This window comes from Suricata suricatta, chromosome 13, assembly GCF_006229205.1.
Source record: "Suricata suricatta isolate VVHF042 chromosome 13, meerkat_22Aug2017_6uvM2_HiC, whole genome shotgun sequence".
In the NCBI taxonomy this organism is placed as follows: Eukaryota; Metazoa; Chordata; class Mammalia; order Carnivora; family Herpestidae; genus Suricata; species Suricata suricatta.
Genome location: NC_043712.1, coordinates 34,215,205 through 34,235,040, shown reverse-complemented (window position 1 = coordinate 34,235,040; position 19,836 = coordinate 34,215,205). Strand labels below are relative to the sequence as shown.

Genomic DNA, 19,836 nt, shown 5'->3' with positions numbered 1-19,836 from the left:
AAAGAAGACAATCTCCTTCAGCCCCCTTTAAAAAAAAAAAAAGAAAAGAAAAAGAAAACTCTATTTATTTATTTATAGTTTATTGTCAAGTTGGTTTCCATATAACACCCAGTGCTCATCCCAACAAGTGCCCTCCTTCATGCCCATCACCCATTTTCCCCTTTCTCCCATCCCCATCAACCCTCAGTTTTTTCCTCAGTATTTAAGAGTTTCTTATGGTTTGCCTCCCTCCCTCTTCTTAACTGTTTTTTTCCCCTACCCTTCCCCTGTGGTTCTCGTTTAAGTTTCTCATGTTAGACTTATGAGTGAAAACATATGGTATCTATCTTTCTCTGCCTGACTTATTTCACTTAACATAACACCCTCCAGTTCCATCCACATTGCTACAAATGGCCAGATTTCATTCTTTCTCATTGCCATGTAGTATTCCATTGTATACATAAACCACATCTTCTTGATCCATTCGTCAGTGGATGGACATTTAGGTTCTTTCCATGATTTGGCTATTGTTGAAAGTACTGCTAATAACATTGGGGTACATGGGCCCCTATGCATCAGCACTTCTATATCTCTTGGGTAAATCCCTAGCAGTGCTACTCCTGGGTCATAGGGGAGTTTTATTGTTAATTTTTTGAGGAACCTCCGCACTGTTTATCAGAGAAGCTGCACCAGTTTACATTCCCACCAACAGTGTAGGAGGGTGCCCAAAACGACTCAATTTAAAAACAAGCTAAGAGGCGCGTGGGTGACTCAGTCCATTGAACATCAGGCTTTTGATTTCGGCTCAGGTCATGATCCCAGGGTCATGGGATTAAGCCCACATCGGGCTCCACACTGAGCATGAAGCCTATTTAAGATTCTTGCTCTCTTTCTCTCTCCCCTCCCTGTCCCTCTTCCTCTGTTCCTCTCTGCCTTTCTCTGTCTCTCAAAAAAGGTTTGAAAAGCTAAAAATTTGAACAGGTTTTGAAGGAAAATATATGAATGGCAAATAAATACTTGAAAAAAAGCTTAGCATCATTAGTTACCAGAAGAATGCCCAGTGAAATCCTAATGCGTTACTACTGCACACACATTTGAAGGCTAAAATTAAAAAGACAATTTCAAATGTTGACGAGATTACGAAACTATGGAATTCTCATACATTGCTGATGGGAATGTAACATGATACAACCACTTTGGAAAAAGTTGCCCGTTTCATATAAAGTAAAGATACACTTAACCATATCCAATAATTCTACTCCTAGGTATTTTCCCAAGGGAAATGAAAACATATGTCAATTAAAAAGAAAGATTTTCTCTAGAATGTATTGCTGCTTTATAATTGCTCAAAATTGGAAACAACCCAAGTGTTACCAGCAAATGAGCAGCTAAACAAATTGTTATATCCACACACTGGAATACTGCTGAGCAATAAGAAGGAAACAAAGTACTACTACTATCCAACAACATAGATGAATCTCACAAATACTGAGAGTGAAAGAAGCCAAATACAGAATGATACATAATATAGGATTGTATTTATATGCAGCCCTAGAACAGGCAAAGCAAATCTGTGGTGACAAAAAGCAAATCAGTGGTTCCCTGGGGGGGATGGTCAGCTGCAAATATGCACAAGGTAACATTTTGAAATAGTGGAAATGTGCTGCATTTGATGGTTGTGGTGGTTACACACGTGTATTATACCTTTTGTCAAAGTACATCATACTGTATTTTTTACACAAGTATATTTTTATATGCAAATTATACTTAAGTAAAGGTTTTTTTATGGTAAAGCCTTCTGTGACTTTTTTCCGCTTTTCTCCCCAAATTCAGACATTGTCTTTTCTTTCTCTAAATATACTGTAGAATTTTGTTTGGTCTTCTCTTACTCCTTTCTTCATCTTTCATTTGACTCCTTTACTAAGTTATAAGCTCTTATTCATCTATGTTTACCCTATAGCACCTTGCTCAATATGACCTTTCAGTGTATGTTTGTTGAACTGAGTTGATTTATCGCAAAGAAAAAGTTATCAGGTATTGCTTTGATTACAATTCTGAAGTCTAAAAAGAATCACAACCCCAGATATTAGCAAGATAAGGCTGTTAGTCAGCTAGGAGTTAATATTAGGCATCTTTAATGTTGTCCCAATTTTACACCTTAGGGCAATCCCATTTTATATCCTGTGGCATTGGGTGGTGAACACATGGAAGATGAGTGCCTCTGGGCCCCATGGAAGTTGTCTTTAAGAAAGGACTCTCTGTGCCAGTTGCAAAGGCCTGGAGGACAATGTGTTTTATTTTAATAATAAATGAAAATTCAAAGAATCATAGAAGCTTAGTGCTAGACAGTACCATGGACGCCACTTAATCCAACCCATTATTATAGAAGCCAGGTGAAGATTAGTAACCTGCCCAGTGCAACACAGCAAATAAGAGCTAGGGTTAAGACTGGAACCCAGGTTTGTGCCAAGTCCCATACTAAGAATTTAATAGGAGAATTGGCTGTCTGTGGAAGTTCTAATGAGTTGCCCTTAGACAACTTAGCTTCTGTTAGTTTGGGATTTAGAATTAAGAAGTAAAACAGGATAGATAAAGGGGAAAGGCAGGAGTCAGCTGTTGTTACCACTATCTATCCAAAACTGGAACTGTAGGTAGCGCCAAGAGTTGGCTCATGCATTCCTGGCAACATCTTTGTTTATTTACCACTGAGATATCTGATTTCATCTGAAATTAAAACCTGTTTTGTGTACTTGTTGATCAGTTTTCTATAATAAGAATATGGTGTAGCTTGTAGAGGAGTTAGTACACAACCCAGAATATTGTTGAATTCCACAGGAATATTGAAACAATCTAAAAGTTCATTTATATATTTTGAAAGAAAAGAGTTAGTGAGCAGGGGAGGGGCAGAGAAAGAGAGAGAGAGAATCCCAAGCAGGCTCCACGCCATCAACCTGGAGCCCCACACAGGGCTTAATCCCACAAACTGTGAGATCAGCGAGATCTCAACCTGAGCCAAAACCAAGAGCCTGATGCCTAACCGACTGAGCCGGTCAGGTGCCCCAAAGCCATTCAAATGGAGTGAGGTCTTCCCTTTTTTCACTATTCTCTGTCGCAGTATAAATGTATTTGGAATTGGGGGTGATAACAGTTGCTATTTTGCATCTCACTGGTTTTAGATTTTATTTAAGACAGTATTAAATTGGGTTTTTAATTAAAATGATTTTTTAGTGGTCATTTTGAATTTTAAAGATGAAGGACATTGAGATACAAAAGGCAGCTTTGAAAGTTACAGCAAAGCATGCTCCTTTGATGTATCTTTTGAATGAAAGAATAATGTTGTGGACGGTGATGAGGAAGCTGCCGCTGTTTAATGTATTCTCCACTCTCAGTGTGTGGATGCAGCCTCCAAATTTTACAAAGGAAATAATCATCAGCACAGCATCTCTGCTCTCCTATGGATTGGTCTTTTTGTAAAGCAGCCTTTTGGTTTTCTTAAGTAAAAGTATTTTATTTTAAAATGTATCTCTAGACACTTACTCCTGGTAGGCCTGGGAAAATGTAGATTACTTCATGTCTCCTCAAAATTCCTTTCAAAGAAAGGAGTCCAGCTTGATTTGTGTTTTTGAGATAGAGAAGAGGAGTAGATGGAAGGAAGGAAGAAATCTTAACTTTGCTTCAAGAAGGGAAAAACAATCTTTCAGTCCTTTGTTGATACCTTAGCTTCTGCATTAGTCATATGTCCCTTCCTCTGTGGTCATAAGTAGACCAAAGGAATAGCAGCCATTTGCAAATTTGTAAAGGGACAGGGCAGAGAGAAGAAAACAGCTGATAAAGAAAAATGTAGGGCTCCCAAAAACCCCTAGGTTTTTACAGTTGTATATTTAGAACAATCAACAGTTTCTGGGTATTTGGCCTCCTTGTTTGTTGTTTTATTTCACTGTGTTTGAGGTTATAAAATACCATGCTAAATTTCTTTTTTTATTATTATTATTTATTTTTTAATAGTTTATTGTCAAATTGGTTTCCATATAACACCCAGCACTTCTCCCCACAAGTGCCTCCCACCATGACCATCACTCCCTCCCTCCCTCCCCCTCCCCCTTCTGTCCATGGTTCGTTTTCAGTATTCAGTAGTCTCCCTTGATCTGTGTCCCTCACTCTCCCCTGCTCTCTTTCCCCCTTCCTCTTCCCATGGTCCCCTGCCAGGTCTCTCCTGTTAGATCTATGGATGCAAACATATGGTATCTGTCCTTCTCTGCCTGACTTATTTCGCTTAGCATGACACCCTCAAGGTCCACCAGTTTGCTACAAATGGCCAGATTTCATTCTTCCTCATTGCCATAAAGTACTCCATTGTATATATATACCACATCGTCTTGATCCACTCATCAGGTGATGGACATTTAGGCTCTTTCCTGATTTGGCTATTGTAGAACCAGTCATGAGATGGTATTTAAAGTTTTTTAAACTGTTACTACCAAAGCCAACTACAATGGGAAGCTAGTAGACACAATTAGTGCTGATATTGGAAGGAAAAAACTCTTTCCTCTGCCTACTTGAGCCTGAAAGGTAGGGCCCTGCGATTAACTGCTGATAGACTAACAGGAGTGTGGGAGCACCCAGTATATGCAGCTCAACTCAGTTGCCAGAGGTAAAGGTTTGTTTACAACTTACACAAACACAAGTATTTAGGGCTTCCAAGGATGAAAGGTTTTGATGATGCTAATTCATACAACTTGGGTTTTTTGGAATGTCCTAGAAGCCAAGGTCAGTCACTTTCCTGACTAGAGACTCTGGGTTGGGGGGAGGGTGGTGCTGTGCAGCTGACTTTCATAAAGCTCTGCTTTAGTCAGATAAGGGAAGTTTAGATAAGATTTCTTTCTGCATCTGCTGTTGGGTTTTTGATTTTTTTCACTGATTTTTTTTTTTATATTTGTTTATAGCTTGAGGGTTTTCAAAGCATTTTCATGTATCTCATTTGATTGCCACAATATTTTTTAGGATGATGGGACAAATATTCTTAGTCCCATGAATCTCGCAGGTGAGAAAACTGAGGTTAAGAGAAACTAAGTATTTGTTCAGAGCCACACAAGTAATAATGGAGTCAAAATAAGGGGTTAAGATATTCACATTTCTCCCTACACCTTTGGGGCCTAATTTCAGTACTAACAAATTGAATAATGTCAATCTGTAAGTGCTTTAGAGGGGTCAAGATTGAGTAACATTTTGTTTGTTTTGTAGGAGAAGATGATGTAAATTGGTTCATCAGTGACAAAGACGCTGAGGTAAAAATCAAATTGTTTTTCAAAGTTATGAATAACAGATTAATAATTTCCTTTGATTTGAAATTTCCTTTCATTTCACTATGATGATTTAATACTTTTTAGAGATAGCAGTGGTCTGAGTATATTGTAAGGAAAAGTTTGATTGTAGTATGTGGTGATTGAATTTTTCAAAATTGTGGTTCAGCCTTGATTTTTGTCAGTCTGTTAACTGCCGTAGTGCTTCAGCCCCCTTTCCCTTCTGTTTCTTCTGCCATGGTGAGTCCTCTAAGCCCGTATTGCCTGGTACCTCTAAAAATCAACACCGGAAATAACTGCCTCTTCAGTGTAAGGAAATGGTTAGTCTATATTTAGCATGTGGCAGGTGTTTGTCTTTGTCAATTATTAGCCTTAATTGTGACAGATGGTTAGAAAAGAAATAATTTTACAACTTGGAAAAAAAGTTTTAAGAGATAATTAGATTTTGTCTTCTTACAGCTTACGTGGTCAATCCAGCAGAATAACAAGTACAAGATGAAAAGCTTTTTCAAAGATTAGAATCCTACCAAACAAGACAAAAAAGCATGGTTGGCATTTTTACATATTCCCCTTTAGATATTCCATGTGGTATATTTTGCGAATATTCTCTTGCAAGACACCAGATTTTGGCTAGAATATGGGAGAGCTGGGATTGGGTTATTGTAGGTAGAATAGTACTTAAAGGTACTCTATTGGAAAGAGATTATCCATTTTCTCTTAGAAATTATAATCCAGTTTATAGGCTTACTGCTGTTCAAAAGAATATATTCAGTAGTGATAAGGTTTTATAAGTTTATAAAGAACAAAAATCATTTTTTAAAAATCCCCCCAAATAAAATGTTAAGCAGGCTTCTCAGTCTGAAAAATACGGTGTGCGATCACATATGGAAATCAGCAATATCTTTGACTCTGAATGCCACCAGAGTGTCTAAATGATGTATATCAGTACCCCTACTGGACCTAACCTTCAAGCAGAGAAAAATACAGAAGAAATGGAACCATATGGAGAAGTGTAAAAGAGTGAGATGAGGGACAGACAAGAAGTAGAGTGTCTTCATGGCAACCCCTTTTAAGTTTCTCTTATTTCTCTTAAGAACACAAAAGTTCCCTGTTGCTGGGTTCTAGATTCAACAGAGTATGAGTCGTAATTCTTTTGAACAGAGCAAAATATATTTCTTTAATTATTGATTTTTTTTCCTCTTAGGCCCAGATAGTTAACAACAGATCATCTGGAAGATGGACCCACCGATACTATTCAGCCAACAAAAATGTTACCTGTAGAAATTGTGACAAATGTGGCCATTTATCCAAAAACTGCCCCCTTCCACAAGTATGTGAAATACATGTTTCTTTCCTGTCTTAAGGGTGGACCCCTATAACCTTAGAATTCAAATCTTGCATAATATATGTGTGAATGTCATGTTACATTTTCATGTAGGTGATGGCCTAGAATAGTAGCAGAGAACGAACAATGAAGTTAGAGTCAGAAAAACCTGGAATCAATTTTAGTTTTCCATTAGTAGTTGCACAAGCTTAGGCAAATTATTTCACCCTCTGTGCCTCTGTTTTCTTGTCTATAAAATGAGGATTCTTGAGGATCAGAGGATTCCTCAGACCCCTCTCACTTCTAAACCTTCTGTATCTTGTTTCCTTGAGGGATAATTTTTATTGTTAGAAAATTAGCATTTTAAGCATTTATAAATGTTTATTGGTATAAATTATGTTAGACACACCAGCCTTTGAAACAACACAGAACTAAAGTTCTTGGTTGTTCCCTGACACAAGCTCTTAAGAAACATTCCTTCCATTATTCCTTCTTCCAAATGACTGTCTTTCAGATATTTGAGACAGCTCCTATGTTTCCTCTTTGACTTTGGTTCTCCAGGCAACACAGCCTCTTTCAGTATTTGTTCCCCCTGTGACTTAGCTTCCAGATCCTCATCATCCCACTTTCCCTCAGACACAATCACTCTTGTCAGTGTTCCCACAAACAAGGCCTAAGAAGTAGATGCCAGTTGATACTATGTGCACAGTAAGCCTTTTTTGGCAACCACAGAATACATATAGCTTGTGTGAAAGCTCTGATTTCAGACATTTTGGTTGATTTTACAATTATGCTCAAGATCTGGGGTCTCCGATTGGAAGTCACTTTTTATAGAATTCTACAGAAAAGGAAAAGTTAATCTTCTATTTGAGACTGAACTATTTTGCTAAAGAGACTTTCTGTTTGCCACATAGAAAGTCCGCCCCTGCTGCCTCTGCTCCGAGAGAGGACACCTCCAGTATGCCTGCCCGGCCCGCTTTTGTTTAGGCTGTTGTTTGCCGATGTCTTCTGCTCACAGATGTCTTGAAAGACCTTCCTGGAGAAAACGATGTGACCGATGCGGTATGATAGGCCACTATGCTGATGTGAGTATCCTGCATAGAACTAATTTGTCAGACTTTGGGGGCAGTGTGTTAATTTGTAACTATCAGTCAGCCTACCTAAAAGAATATTTATTCTATTCTAATTCTGTTCTTACATGTGTGTAATGATAGCCATGTCTCTCTGGCTACCGATCATCTAAAGCAGTGTTCTAACAGGAATCCTACTGAGTGGCTCATCAAGAGGCTGCATCAACAAATATGGTAAACCCGTGCTTGTCCCCTTTGCTTAATGTGCTTGCAAAGTAAAGGTTGAAATATAAATAACATGTAAAACTTATGGGCCTGTTCATGCATAGTTAGATGAAAATCTACACCCACTTAGCAGTTGTATACAAAGGTCTATCTGTATGAAGCCTGGCTCACTGCTTATTGATGGTTCTTGCTGATATAATAGTCTTAAGCAAGAAGGACAAAATCACCTTTAGATTAAAAAAAAAATAGATCTTTAGATCTGCTTATCTAAGTTCCTTCTTTAGATTTAAAAAAATAATAATTTAAAAGACATTCAGTTACTTATAGCACATTAAATTTTAGCACATTGTTATTTTGGATATCATTTTGTATCACTTGGGATTTTACTCACAATTTCAAAGACCAGGGACGCCTGGGTGGCTCAGTCGGTTGGGTGTCCGACCTTGGCTCGGGTCGTGATCTCGCGGTTTGTGGGTTCAGGCCCTGCATTGGGCTCTCTGCTGACAGCTCGGAGCCTGGAGCCTAAGTAAGGGTCTTTTCCTTTTAATTTGTATTTCCCAAAGACGTGCTACAAAGCCACAAACATTTTTCTAATTTTATTTATATTGGAGTGTTCTATAACCTTTTGCTTAAAAAAAGGCAACAATGGCTTTCTGATAAGATGAATTTCAGATTTAAACACACTAGAAGAGGAATGTTTGGTATATGTTTCTCGTGTTAATAGATCAGTTATCAATTGTAATTTTTAAAGTGTCTTTTTAAACAAAAACAGGGTCACTGTCCCATACATTGTCCTACAGCTTTTTTTTTCTGCTTAACTCCTTATGAATGTATATCTGTATTAGCTCATAAAGATCTACCTTTCTAATAGTTAATTTTTATTCCACTGTATGGATATACCAATTTACCCAGCCATTTCTCTGCCAACAAATCTAAATTTATAGTTACAACCCATTTTTTAAGCAAACAGTGCTGCAGTAAACATCATTGTGTGTGTTTGTGTGTGTGCATGTGTAAAATTATATCATTAAGTCAGATTCTGAGTGGAATTGTGTAATTAAAGGATATGTACATTTGTATCTGGATAAATATTGTCAAATTGCTCTTCCATAAGATGGTACCAATGGGAGCATCTGGCTGACTCAGTCAGTAGAGCATGCGACTCTTGATCTTGGGGTTATAAGTTCAAGTCCTATGTTCAGTGTAGAGATTACTTAAAAATAAAATCTTTAAAAAAAATATAAATTAAATTAAATTAAGTGTCCCAATGTATCACCTGCCAGATGTATTTAAGAGTGCTCTTAAAACTATAATCGATCTTTTAAATTTTTGGCCAATCAGATAAGGAGAAAATGGTATCTTACTATTTTTATTTGTATTTCTTAAACCACTAGTGATGTTGAATGTGATTCTCAAGACTAGGTGTGGAGATAGAAGTTATTTCATTCTAGGGCCTCTTGGGTGGCTCACTTGGTTTAAGCATCCAACTCTTAGTTTTGGCTCAGGTCATGATCTCACAGTTCATGAGTTAGAGCCCCACATCAGGCTTCACGCTGACAGTGTGGAGCCTGCTTGGGATTCTTTGTCTCCCTCTCTCTCTGTCTCTTCCTGCTCACACTCTCTTTCTCTCAAAATAAATAAATAAAAATTTAAAAAAAAAAATAGAAGTTGTTATTTCATTCTAAAGTAGCTTAAAGTGAGGCCCCTGGCTGGCTTAGTTGATGGAGCATGCAACTCTTGATCTCGGGGTTGTGAGTTTGAGCCTCACGCTGGGTGTAGAGATTACTTAAAAAAATAAAATATTTTTTTAAAGTAGCCCAAACTTACTTTTTAATATTTACTAAGTCTTAAAAATAAAAATCCTAAGTTGGCTTCGTTTTGTACTTCAGTTCTCTACATTATGTTGTCAATTATAATTTTTTTAGCCGGATTTTCTAGTTTGGCAGGTGCATTTAATAGCATATTTCTTTATTCTTTTCTTCTAATAAGCTCTTAAAAATATGATCTTATTTGCCTATGATAACAGAAGGGTCTCAGACATTATCATGAGGAGTTTTTTTTTTTCTTAATAAGAAACTAGCACAGAACAGTTAAGAATGATTTGTAAAAGGTTATATAATCAGCTGTGAATTAAGTCTGTAGTCCATTCTGCTTAACTTCTTAATTTTGGCCTCTAATGTATGTTAAACTCTTTATCTAAAATAGCCTTGAGGATTAATAACCCCAGTGAATGTAAGTTTTTAAGATCGAGTTAGGCTGTAGCCTACTTCAGAGAAGGCAGCACCCTTTCCCCTAAATCTGCCAAGATCTAACTGTTGGGGGTTTTTATAATTATGTGGTGAAGCTTGGACACTAATTGATCTTTTTCCAGCCTTCCCACCGTGTATAGGATTCTCCAGAGCCCAATCAAACCTGGACTTCACTGACTCCATCTACAGAAGCTCATAGTCCTTCCACCATCCGAGCAGCTCTTCATGAGAATTCGCTTGGAAGCAGTCATTCTGGCCTCACGTTGCTGGAACTCTTCACCCAGTCCCATACATGCTTTAAATTAGTCTTAAAACCTGGCCCTCCCCAGAAAATATCACTTCCCCTGCAACCCTCTCAAATGCTTGCTGCCCATTCTTTCTTTAAAGTGTATTTATTTATTTATTTTGAGACAGAGCAAGCGAGCATGGGGTGGGGTCGGGTGGGTAGAGAGAAAGGAGGAGAGAACCTGATGCTGGGCTCAATCTCGTGCTCATGAGATCATGACCTGAGCCAAAACTAAGAGTCAGATGCTGAACCAACTGGGCCGCACAGAAGCCCCTCTGCTAATGTTTTCTTGACCCACAGACATGAATTAGGTTGTTTAGGATTGAACTCTTTCTCACTCATTTTGGTTGCTTGTAAATCCTTACTCCTCCCTCTTTATATGGATACCTGTGGCCCATACGCTCTGACAATACTGTCCTCCACCCTTGTTTGTCATTTTCCTCTTTCCACCTGCTGGACTTGCTGCTCATTCACAGGATTTCTCAAGCCCTGGGTAATTATAGATGCCCTACCTTATCAATTAAGGAGATTAAGAAACTTCCATTTTTACTCTGTACATTTCTATAGCTACACCACTGATCTCTATAATGCCAGTACCAGTTATATGTGCAAAGAGAATTTGTAATGAAAACTGATGAGTGGTATTCATATTCTTGCTGTAATGAAAGAATTTTCCTGAACTCTGCTTGGGAATACCTTGTTTGTTAACTACTACATAGAAGTGATTTGGTTGAAATTCTAGAGTTTAATAATGTAAAGGATAGAAATATGGCTCAGTCCTGCTAAAGGTGACCTGCATCACTGATACCTTCCAAAGGAAGAAAATCTGCAGTGTGGAAAGAATCTCAATTCTGACTCTGCCACAAATTCTCTTCTCGTCAACAGTTTTTAAATATACAGAAAAGTTTAAAGTATGCGAATACATCTTGCATACACAGTCCCATTGTGTAAGATATATCTGATGTTTCCGAGATAATAATAGCTATAGTTAATTACTTACTGTGTTTTAAGCACTGTGGTAAGTGCATTACTAACTAGGGAAAAGGGAGTGCTTTTTGCACTGCTGTATCCTCGGCACATAATAGGTATTCTGTAGATATCTGTGATTGTGTCACTTATGTAATCCTTACAACTACCATATAAGATAGAATTTTTTTTAATTTTTATTTTCCTTTAATGTTTATTTATTTTTGACACACACACCATGAGCGAGGAAGGGACAGAGAGAGAGGGAGACACAGAATCCAAAGCAGGCTCTAGGCTCTGAGCTTTCAGGACAGAGCCCGAAATGGGGCTTGAACTCAGAAAACTTGAGATCATGACCTGAGCAGAAGAAGTCAGACACTTAACCAGCTGACCCACCCAGGGGCCTCAGGGTGAATACCATTTAATGCTTCCATTTTACAAGAAGAAAACTGAGACATTGTAAGGTTAAGCTTTTCCCACAGTCCCGGAGTTCAAATGGTGCTATGCTTCATGAACATACATAGAGGAAGCTCACTTACTGACATTCTAGGAGTTGTCAATTCTGTTGTCAGTTCTGTTCAGAAAATCTCTCAAATTTCTGTCTTAAACCAACAAATATTATATTTAACAAATATTATATTTAAAATATCAATATAGGAGTGCCTGGGTGGCCCAGTCGGTTAAGGGTCCGGCTTCGGCTTAGGTCATGGTCTCGTGGTTCATGGGTTCGAGCCCCATGTCGGGCTCTGTGCTGGCAGCTAGCTCAGAGCCTGGAGCCTGCTTCAGATTCTGTGTCTCCTTCTCTCTCTCTGACCCTCCCCTGTTCTCATTGTCTCTCTCTGTCTCTCAAAAATAAATTTAAAAAATTAAAAAAATAAAATATCAATATAGTATAAAACAGATAGGAAAAATTTCCAAACAAAAATAAATGATAGTTTAAGTTTTCAGTTCTTTAAACACCTTCTGAGGATCAGCAGAGAGCGTAGAATATTGACTTTCAGCCATAGAACCAAGTTTGTGATACCGTAGAAGTGTGCTGTTTGTCAGAGGCAGTCCTGACCTCAGAAGTCTTTATTGATTGTGGAGATCGTCACCCTTTTTCATTAAAGCATAGTGACTGAGTTCATCAGCATTAGGTATAATTAAAACCCAAACCTAAATTGTCTTCCTTTAGCATTTTTTCCCCTCAAATTCCCTTCTTAGTCTTCTCTCCCAGTCCATGCTAAGTCCATCCACTGGTGGAGCGCCCAGAACCCAAGTCATTCCTTCAAGTCAGATTTTTAAATGAGTGGAAGAAAATGGCTTATACTTGATTCCCCTCTTTAAACATTGATGTTATAAAAAATGCTCTCAAGTATCCACTATATACAGATTTTTAGCAGTTCAAAAATTTCTTTTAAAAATGAGAACTCAGTATAAACTATAGGCTTTCACCGACAGTAGTGGTTAGAAATGTTTCTTCAATAAATACAGAGCATAAAATGGAAAACTAATGTCTTTTAGTTTAATTTTGGTGATTTTTAAAAGGTTTAATCTTGGGGATTTCCAATAGAAAATGTCAAGTAACTAGTATAAGAATCTTACAGTTCTCGCTTCATTCTTGTATAACGAGTGAAGAGTTATTGAATATTGTTTTTCCTCCAAGTAATTATTTAAGAAAGGGGCATTTATTTTATCTTTAGTCAACTCCAGGGAACACAGGATGGCATTCCTATGCCTTTTGCCTCTTATTGTTTCCCTAGTCTTATTGAGATACTAGTGGCCAGAAACACGACTGACTGAAACACAATTATTGAGCTCAGTAACTGAGCCAAGATTTGAATAAAGTCTTCCTTAATTCAGATATTTTGTTTTGTGTATAGCGATTAGTTCTACCTTTGTTCAAAAACATCTCCACTGTCTAATCACCCAGATAAACGTGTTATATTTGTTTATCAAAAATGTGCTGGTTGCCTACTGCATGCCAGGCAGTATTCCAAGGACTAAAGAAATAAAGATGAATAAGACATGGCTCCTGCCTTCAAGTAGCTAAGAGTGTAATGAGAAAGGCAGACATGTGAAAGAGCAGTGTAAAAGTGATGTGATGGGAGGCGTACCAGGGTGGTGAAAATTAAATGAGAGAATACCAGAAAACTAAGCTTGGTGACTTGCTAGTTATAGATAACTGGAAAGTGTAGAAAGTGACATAGACCATAGGAGGGAGCCAAGAAACTGTGCCTATAACAAGTCACTTGTCTCTGGAAATACCAGCTGTAAGGTAATGTCATAGGAACTCTTGAACCAAGCTAAGTGAGTTTTCCTGAAATCATATGGACTTGAAACATACACAAGGGTCAGTGTTAGTATTTTCTGAGCACTTCTTTGCTTACCTACCTGCTCTCAGCATTCACAAGCAAGGCAGATTGAGGAAGGAAATCTCTAGCCATTCCTAGAATATTTCTCCTTTCTGATTCTGTATCTCTTCCAACCATGGAAAGCCACTTTACTATTGTGTCAGAATTTAATACATTGTTTTAACCCTGGAAAGAATGGTTCACAGAATAATCCAGAATCTGACCACTTCTCGTCATTTCTGCTACTATCTCCCTAGCATAAGCTGTAAGCATCTAATAGCCTCCTAAACTGATCCCCTGCTTCCTTGCCCCTTTATATTTGGTTTTCAGTAGGCGGTTAGAGTAATCCGATCTATTTATTTATTTAAAAAGATGTTCTTTTTTAGTAATCTCTACATCTAACATGGGGCTTGAATTTACAACCCCGAGATCAAGAGTCACATGCTCTACTGACTGAGCCAGCCAGGTGCCCCAGAGTAATCCTTTTTAAACATGACCCAGATTACATCAGTCCTCTATTCAGAATCCTCAAATATGACTTTGCATCTCTCCCAGAGTAAAAGCTAAAGGCCTTAGAATCACCAACAAGACCATATGTGATCTAGCTTCTTGACCACTTCTACAGAAAGCCATTGCTTACTCCACCTGGTCTCCTTGCTGTTCCTTAAAAGACTGAACTTGTTCTTGCTTCTACCTGTTCTCTCTGCAGCATATCCAGGTGTCCACAATGACTCATCTCCTTCGTGCCTTTACTCAAATGTCCCTTTTTTAGAGAGGCCTTTCCTGACCACCTCAGTTGAAATAGTACCTCCAACATTTCCTGCCCTATTTGCCTGCTTCGTTCTTCTCCGTAACACCTGTATCGTACATTCTATGTGTTTTTCTGTCTCCCCTGATTAGAATATAAGCTCCATGTCTGTTTTCAGACATGCTCGATGGTATGTCTCCAGCTTCTAGTGAAGTGCCTCACCTGCATAGGAGCTCAGTAGGGTTAGTCAATAAGCAAATTAGTGAATTCGGGGCCACAGACTCCACTTACCCACCTAGCCTCAGTCATGCTTCTGAAAGTTGTCAAATCCTGCATATTGATACATAGGCTAGGCTGTTCTCAGCTTGACTCATTAAGAGGTAGGCATCTCTCAGTAATATTTAAAATCAAGTTTCAATAGGTTTTCCAAAAGCTGTAATACCTATAGTATGCATAAAATAAAATGAAATTCCTAAGGCAAAGGAAATCCTTTTCCTTGTTTTCACTCCCACTATCTTAAATGATCAGTTCTACTTTCCTTAATATTTTCGTTAGAGATTTTCTTTAATATCTCTGTGTTAAATCAATATGATAGGTATTGATGCTGTGCTGTGTTTTCAGTCTGCCAACCATTAGTTTTTATGTGGAAAAATCTCCTCTGTCACTTTGTGACGAAATATACTATATCATCCTCTTCAGGCAAATTGAGAAGAGGAAAAATAAAACTAAAATCCTGGTTACCTTTTACAATTCAGATAACCATAGACAAACTAATTTTCCTGCCAAACTTAATTGAAGCCACGACAAAGTATATCATTGTAATAAATTGGTATGTAGGTTCACATAAATATGTAGTTCTGCTGACCCCTAAGCATTATACCTACTTTTGAGAATAAAGAAAAAAATCTGATTTAGGGTACTTTATTTCTCTCACTTTTTACAGCATTTTGATGTTCTTTCTACATAATGTTAGCACAAGGGGTCATGACTAGGATTGGTTGATTTGGCTAATAAAAAATAATTGTTGAATAGGCTTATAAGATGCTTATTTACCTGAGAGACCAGAATACCCCCAAGAAGTTAAGTAGATTCTGTGCTTGGAGGTCTCTTACCCTCTTGTTTGGTATATGCAAAACTCATGATAATGTAAGTGAAAATACATATGTGTTCATTGTTCAGGGAGTAAATCCTGGAATTAGTAATTAATAATTCATTGGAACTGTTCCCAAATCATCTAATGAATATCTGAAACTTTTCATGGTTTTATGTATATATATAAAAGTTCCAGATATATAATATATATATTACATGTATTATATATATATATATATATATAAAACCTCTGAGGTTTTATATATATATATAAAAAAGTTTTAACTGAAGGTATGTAATTTATCACGGTTACAGTTTGAAGGAGAAACCCAGTCCTTAATTTGAAATTCTACTAAATGGTATACTTTCTCATCATCTGTGACTAACCTGACAAATTCCCCCAGTCTCGCCGACTGTCCCTATAGCACATGCTTCATTACCTAGCATTAGTCACTTTCAGTAGACCTTGCAGATTGAGAGCAGATTTACATTTTCTTTATAGAAGTTAAAGAGTAAGTTTGTAGAGGTTAGAGACCATTCTCCTTCTCAATACCCCTAACTTCCACCAAAGAAGGGGAAGGATTGTCCCCTTAAAGTCTATCCACCAAAATTAACAGCTCTAAAAATTAAAGTGATAAATAAACTTTAGTTTTTCATTGAGAATTTTATGAACCTTGGAAATGAACTTTTCAGTGCAGTCACATTGGGAAAACTGGAGTCTTTGATAAATAGAGCAGCACACCACTGGGAATTTTATTACATTTCAAACTCATTATACACCTTTTTTTTTTTTTTTAATTTTCAGTCCAAATATAAAAGTCAATGTAGACTTGGACTTGAATCTTACTATTAGATCCAGTAATAAGGACAAATTCTGGGACATAGTTATCTAAGCCATCAATTTGGAGAGTGACATTAAGGAAATCAAATTCTCCTTGATACCTGGAAGGCTAAACATTTTATTTACTAAGCATTACTAAAGGTCAATTCCCCTGAACATTTTAAATCTCATACAATTTTCTGATTAAGTTCTTTTATTTTTTAAAAGTTTATTTATTTTGAGAGAGCATATGTATGTGTGCATATGGGCAGAGAAAGGGCAGAAAGAGGAGAGGGAGGGAGGGATGGAAGGAGGGAAGGAGGGAGAGAGGGAGGGGGGGGAGAGAGGGGGGGGCGGAGAGAGGGAGAGGGAGAGGGAGAGAGAATCCCCAGGCTCCATGCAGTCAGCACAGAGCCTGACATGGGGCTCAACCCTATGAACTGTGAAATCATGACCTGAGCCAAAATCAAGAGTCAGACTCTCATTCAAGCCACCCAGGCGCCCCTGATTGAGTTCTGATCTTCCTCAGGTGGTCCATAGTGAAGGAAAATACAGCAACCTAGAGTGGTTTTCAACCTGTGAAAGTATTCAAAGACTTAATTATGGTCATCAGTCTTTGCCAGTTTACTCATTTTAAAAATGACAACACTGTTGTTTCTTTAGTTACGTACTAATTAAGTTTCTTAGGTATTACACTTATAAGGTATACACATTTCCTCTTGAAAATTTACAGATGTCTGTAGAATGATTCTATTTCAGTGAAAAAGGGGCACCTGGCTGGCTCAGTTGGTGGAGCATGTAACTCTTGATCTTGGGCTGTTAGAACCCCATCTTGAGTGTAGAGGTTACCTTAAAAAAATAATAGTAAATAAACTAAAATATTGTTTTAAATGAGCTCTATGTAATCTGTATTTGTGCTTGTATATCTATCTTCATGAACAAAAAATAAATGGGGTAGTAAAATGCGTACCAAGCTACGAGGCTGATAACACTAGATTTTCTCAGCTGACTGGTAATGGATTAGAAGAGGGCTAGGAGACATGATTCATTTTGCCTTTATTTTTTTTATTGTATTATTTTATTTATTTAAAAACAGAAAGAGACTATATTTCTGCGAGATTTCAGTTTAATAACAAGTGTGATTTTTGCATGTTGTACAGCTTCTAATAATTATTGCCTTGATTTAAAAAATAATAGACTATAAGAATTTCAAGAACTCAAGCAAATCTGTAATAAAATATTATGAGCTAACTGAACTTTTAGCTATATAATGTTAAAAATAATTCTCCTCAGGGGTGCCTGGGTGGCTCAGTAGATTAAGCGTCCAACTCTTGATTTCAGCTCAGGTCATGATCTCATGGTTGGGTTGGTGGGATAGAGCTCTGCCTTGGGCTTTGCACTAACAGGGTGGACCCTGCTTGGGACCCTCTCTCTCCCTCTCTCTCTGCTCCTCCGCGCCCCCCCCCCACCATGCTCTCTCTCTCTCTCACACACACAAACACACAAAAATAAATAAATTTTAAAAAATAATAATTTTCTCTGTGGTGATAGATACTAAAGGAAAAGTATACACCCTAAGAACACTAATGATTGTAGTGGGAGAATTTCAGATATATAAGAAGACAAAACTCAGCTTTTAAATTAATTACCTCATGAAGTGTTATTCTAAACTTTTATCATTTTTTCGATAGCCAGTGATCTTTTACACAGGAATTAATAAGAAAATAAACTACAGCGTTTTCACTACTAAACCCTTATTTCTCACCCTTCTCATCAACCCTACCTTCTACCACTACTTAACCTGATTGAGGAATACTTATACAGAACTTTCACCTTGATATATTTATAAGAATCTGAGACAATGGGAATGGTTTTTTATTTAATGAAGTAGACAACAATTTTCAGTGGGATAAAACATCCCTACTTTATAGATATCCATAATTAAAATTCCTTACCTGTTCCTCACAAACCAGACCTCTGAGAAAACTAAACTTTTCCATGAGTGAGTTTGTCAGAGACCATGGCAGTCCTTGACAGGTACCACCTCAGTTCCCAAAACTACCAGATTGACAGAAGTCTCCCTTTAAAAAAAATTTTTTTCTAAGATGACCTCATAGGAAAAAATTAAGGCATATATGAAGAACTGGTAGATTTAAAAAGGAATAAGAGAGTACACCAAATGTAAAAAACTCGTTATAAGAAATAGGAAAAAAAGAAATAGGAAAATTGAGAAAATCTTAATTCATTTTTCAGTGTGAATAGAGAAGATAGAGGAAAAGTGGTCCAAAGGAAAATGAACTAAAGAAATTCTGATTAAGAAAGCATGTACCCACTACAAGAGGGGAAAAAGTCCCACATCTATCTAGACATATGCTAGTGAAATGTCTGAATGTCAAACAAAAATCAGACAAACATCCAGACAGAAAAAAAAAAAAATTTTTTTTAAACTCGCATGCATTACACACACAACCACACAAGCACAAAACATCAAGCCTGCATCAAACTTCTCCTGTGCAATACCAGAAGGCAGTAGAGAAATCCCTAGAGGGTAGAGCATTCTGAGAAAAATAGCTGACATTACGAAGCTGTTGTTCATTTGTGAATTTATTGGAAACTCAGAGAATAAATTAGCAGCAATGAACATTGAAACCAGGAAGAAAGGGATAAAACGAATGTATGAATACCTCCTGTTGATCTGTTTTTAAACTTCTTACAAATCTTAGAAGAAATTCTTTAAAAATGTAATTTGAAAGCTATAATAATATGGATCATAGGTAATTCCAATAAAATTAAGTCTTTTAATTTCAAGAAGAAAAATAATCTGTAAAACTTATAGATTACTAATTTAAAATGAGGGAAAATAAAATATCACAAGCGATAGCAAAAAAAATAGAAACAGCAAGAATGCATTAAAAAATACAAGTATAAGGATAAAAATAAGACCAGACATATCAATAATTACAATAAACAAATGGATTAAATGCTCTTATTAGAAAATAAATGTGCTAATGTCAGGAACCAGAAAGGAAAAGGGAGAATAGCTTTAACTTAAAAAAAAAAAGTCCATTCAAAGAGACCATTAATAAAATTAAAAGACAGACCACAAATTGGGAAAGATTTTTATAAAATACATGATAGGATAATTATCTTTAATATGTAAAAAGCTCTTATAAATTAATAGGAAGAAAAAAATGTCTTAATAATCAGGGGTGCCTGGATGGCTCAGTCAGTTAAGTGTCCAACTCTTGATTTCAACTCAAGTTATGATCTCACGGTTCATGAATGTGAGCCTTGCATTGGGCTCTTCACTGAGAGTGCTGATTTTCTCTCCCTCTTTCTGCTCCTCCCCTGCTTGTGCTTTATTTCTCTCAAAATAAATGAATTAATTTTTTTGTAATAGTTTATTGTCAAATTGGTTTCCATACAACACCCAGTGCTTCTTCC

The 19,836-nt window shown here is 37.1% G+C and overlaps 1 protein-coding gene across 4 annotated transcripts in view; it reads left to right on the top strand.

Moving 5' to 3' along the window:
* The window catches only part of ZCCHC7 (zinc finger CCHC-type containing 7), a 250,822-nt gene that overhangs the window by 190,711 nt on the left and 40,275 nt on the right, over nt 1–19,836 (top strand). For all 4 annotated transcript variants that reach the window (XM_029920260.1, XM_029920261.1, XM_029920263.1 and 1 more), the window contains exons 3-5: nt 5,221–5,264; nt 6,484–6,609; nt 7,518–7,688. In XM_029920260.1, coding sequence (XP_029776120.1) covers nt 5,221–5,264; nt 6,484–6,609; nt 7,518–7,688 — 341 coding nt within the window. The remainder of the gene's footprint in view (nt 1–5,220; nt 5,265–6,483; nt 6,610–7,517; nt 7,689–19,836) is intronic.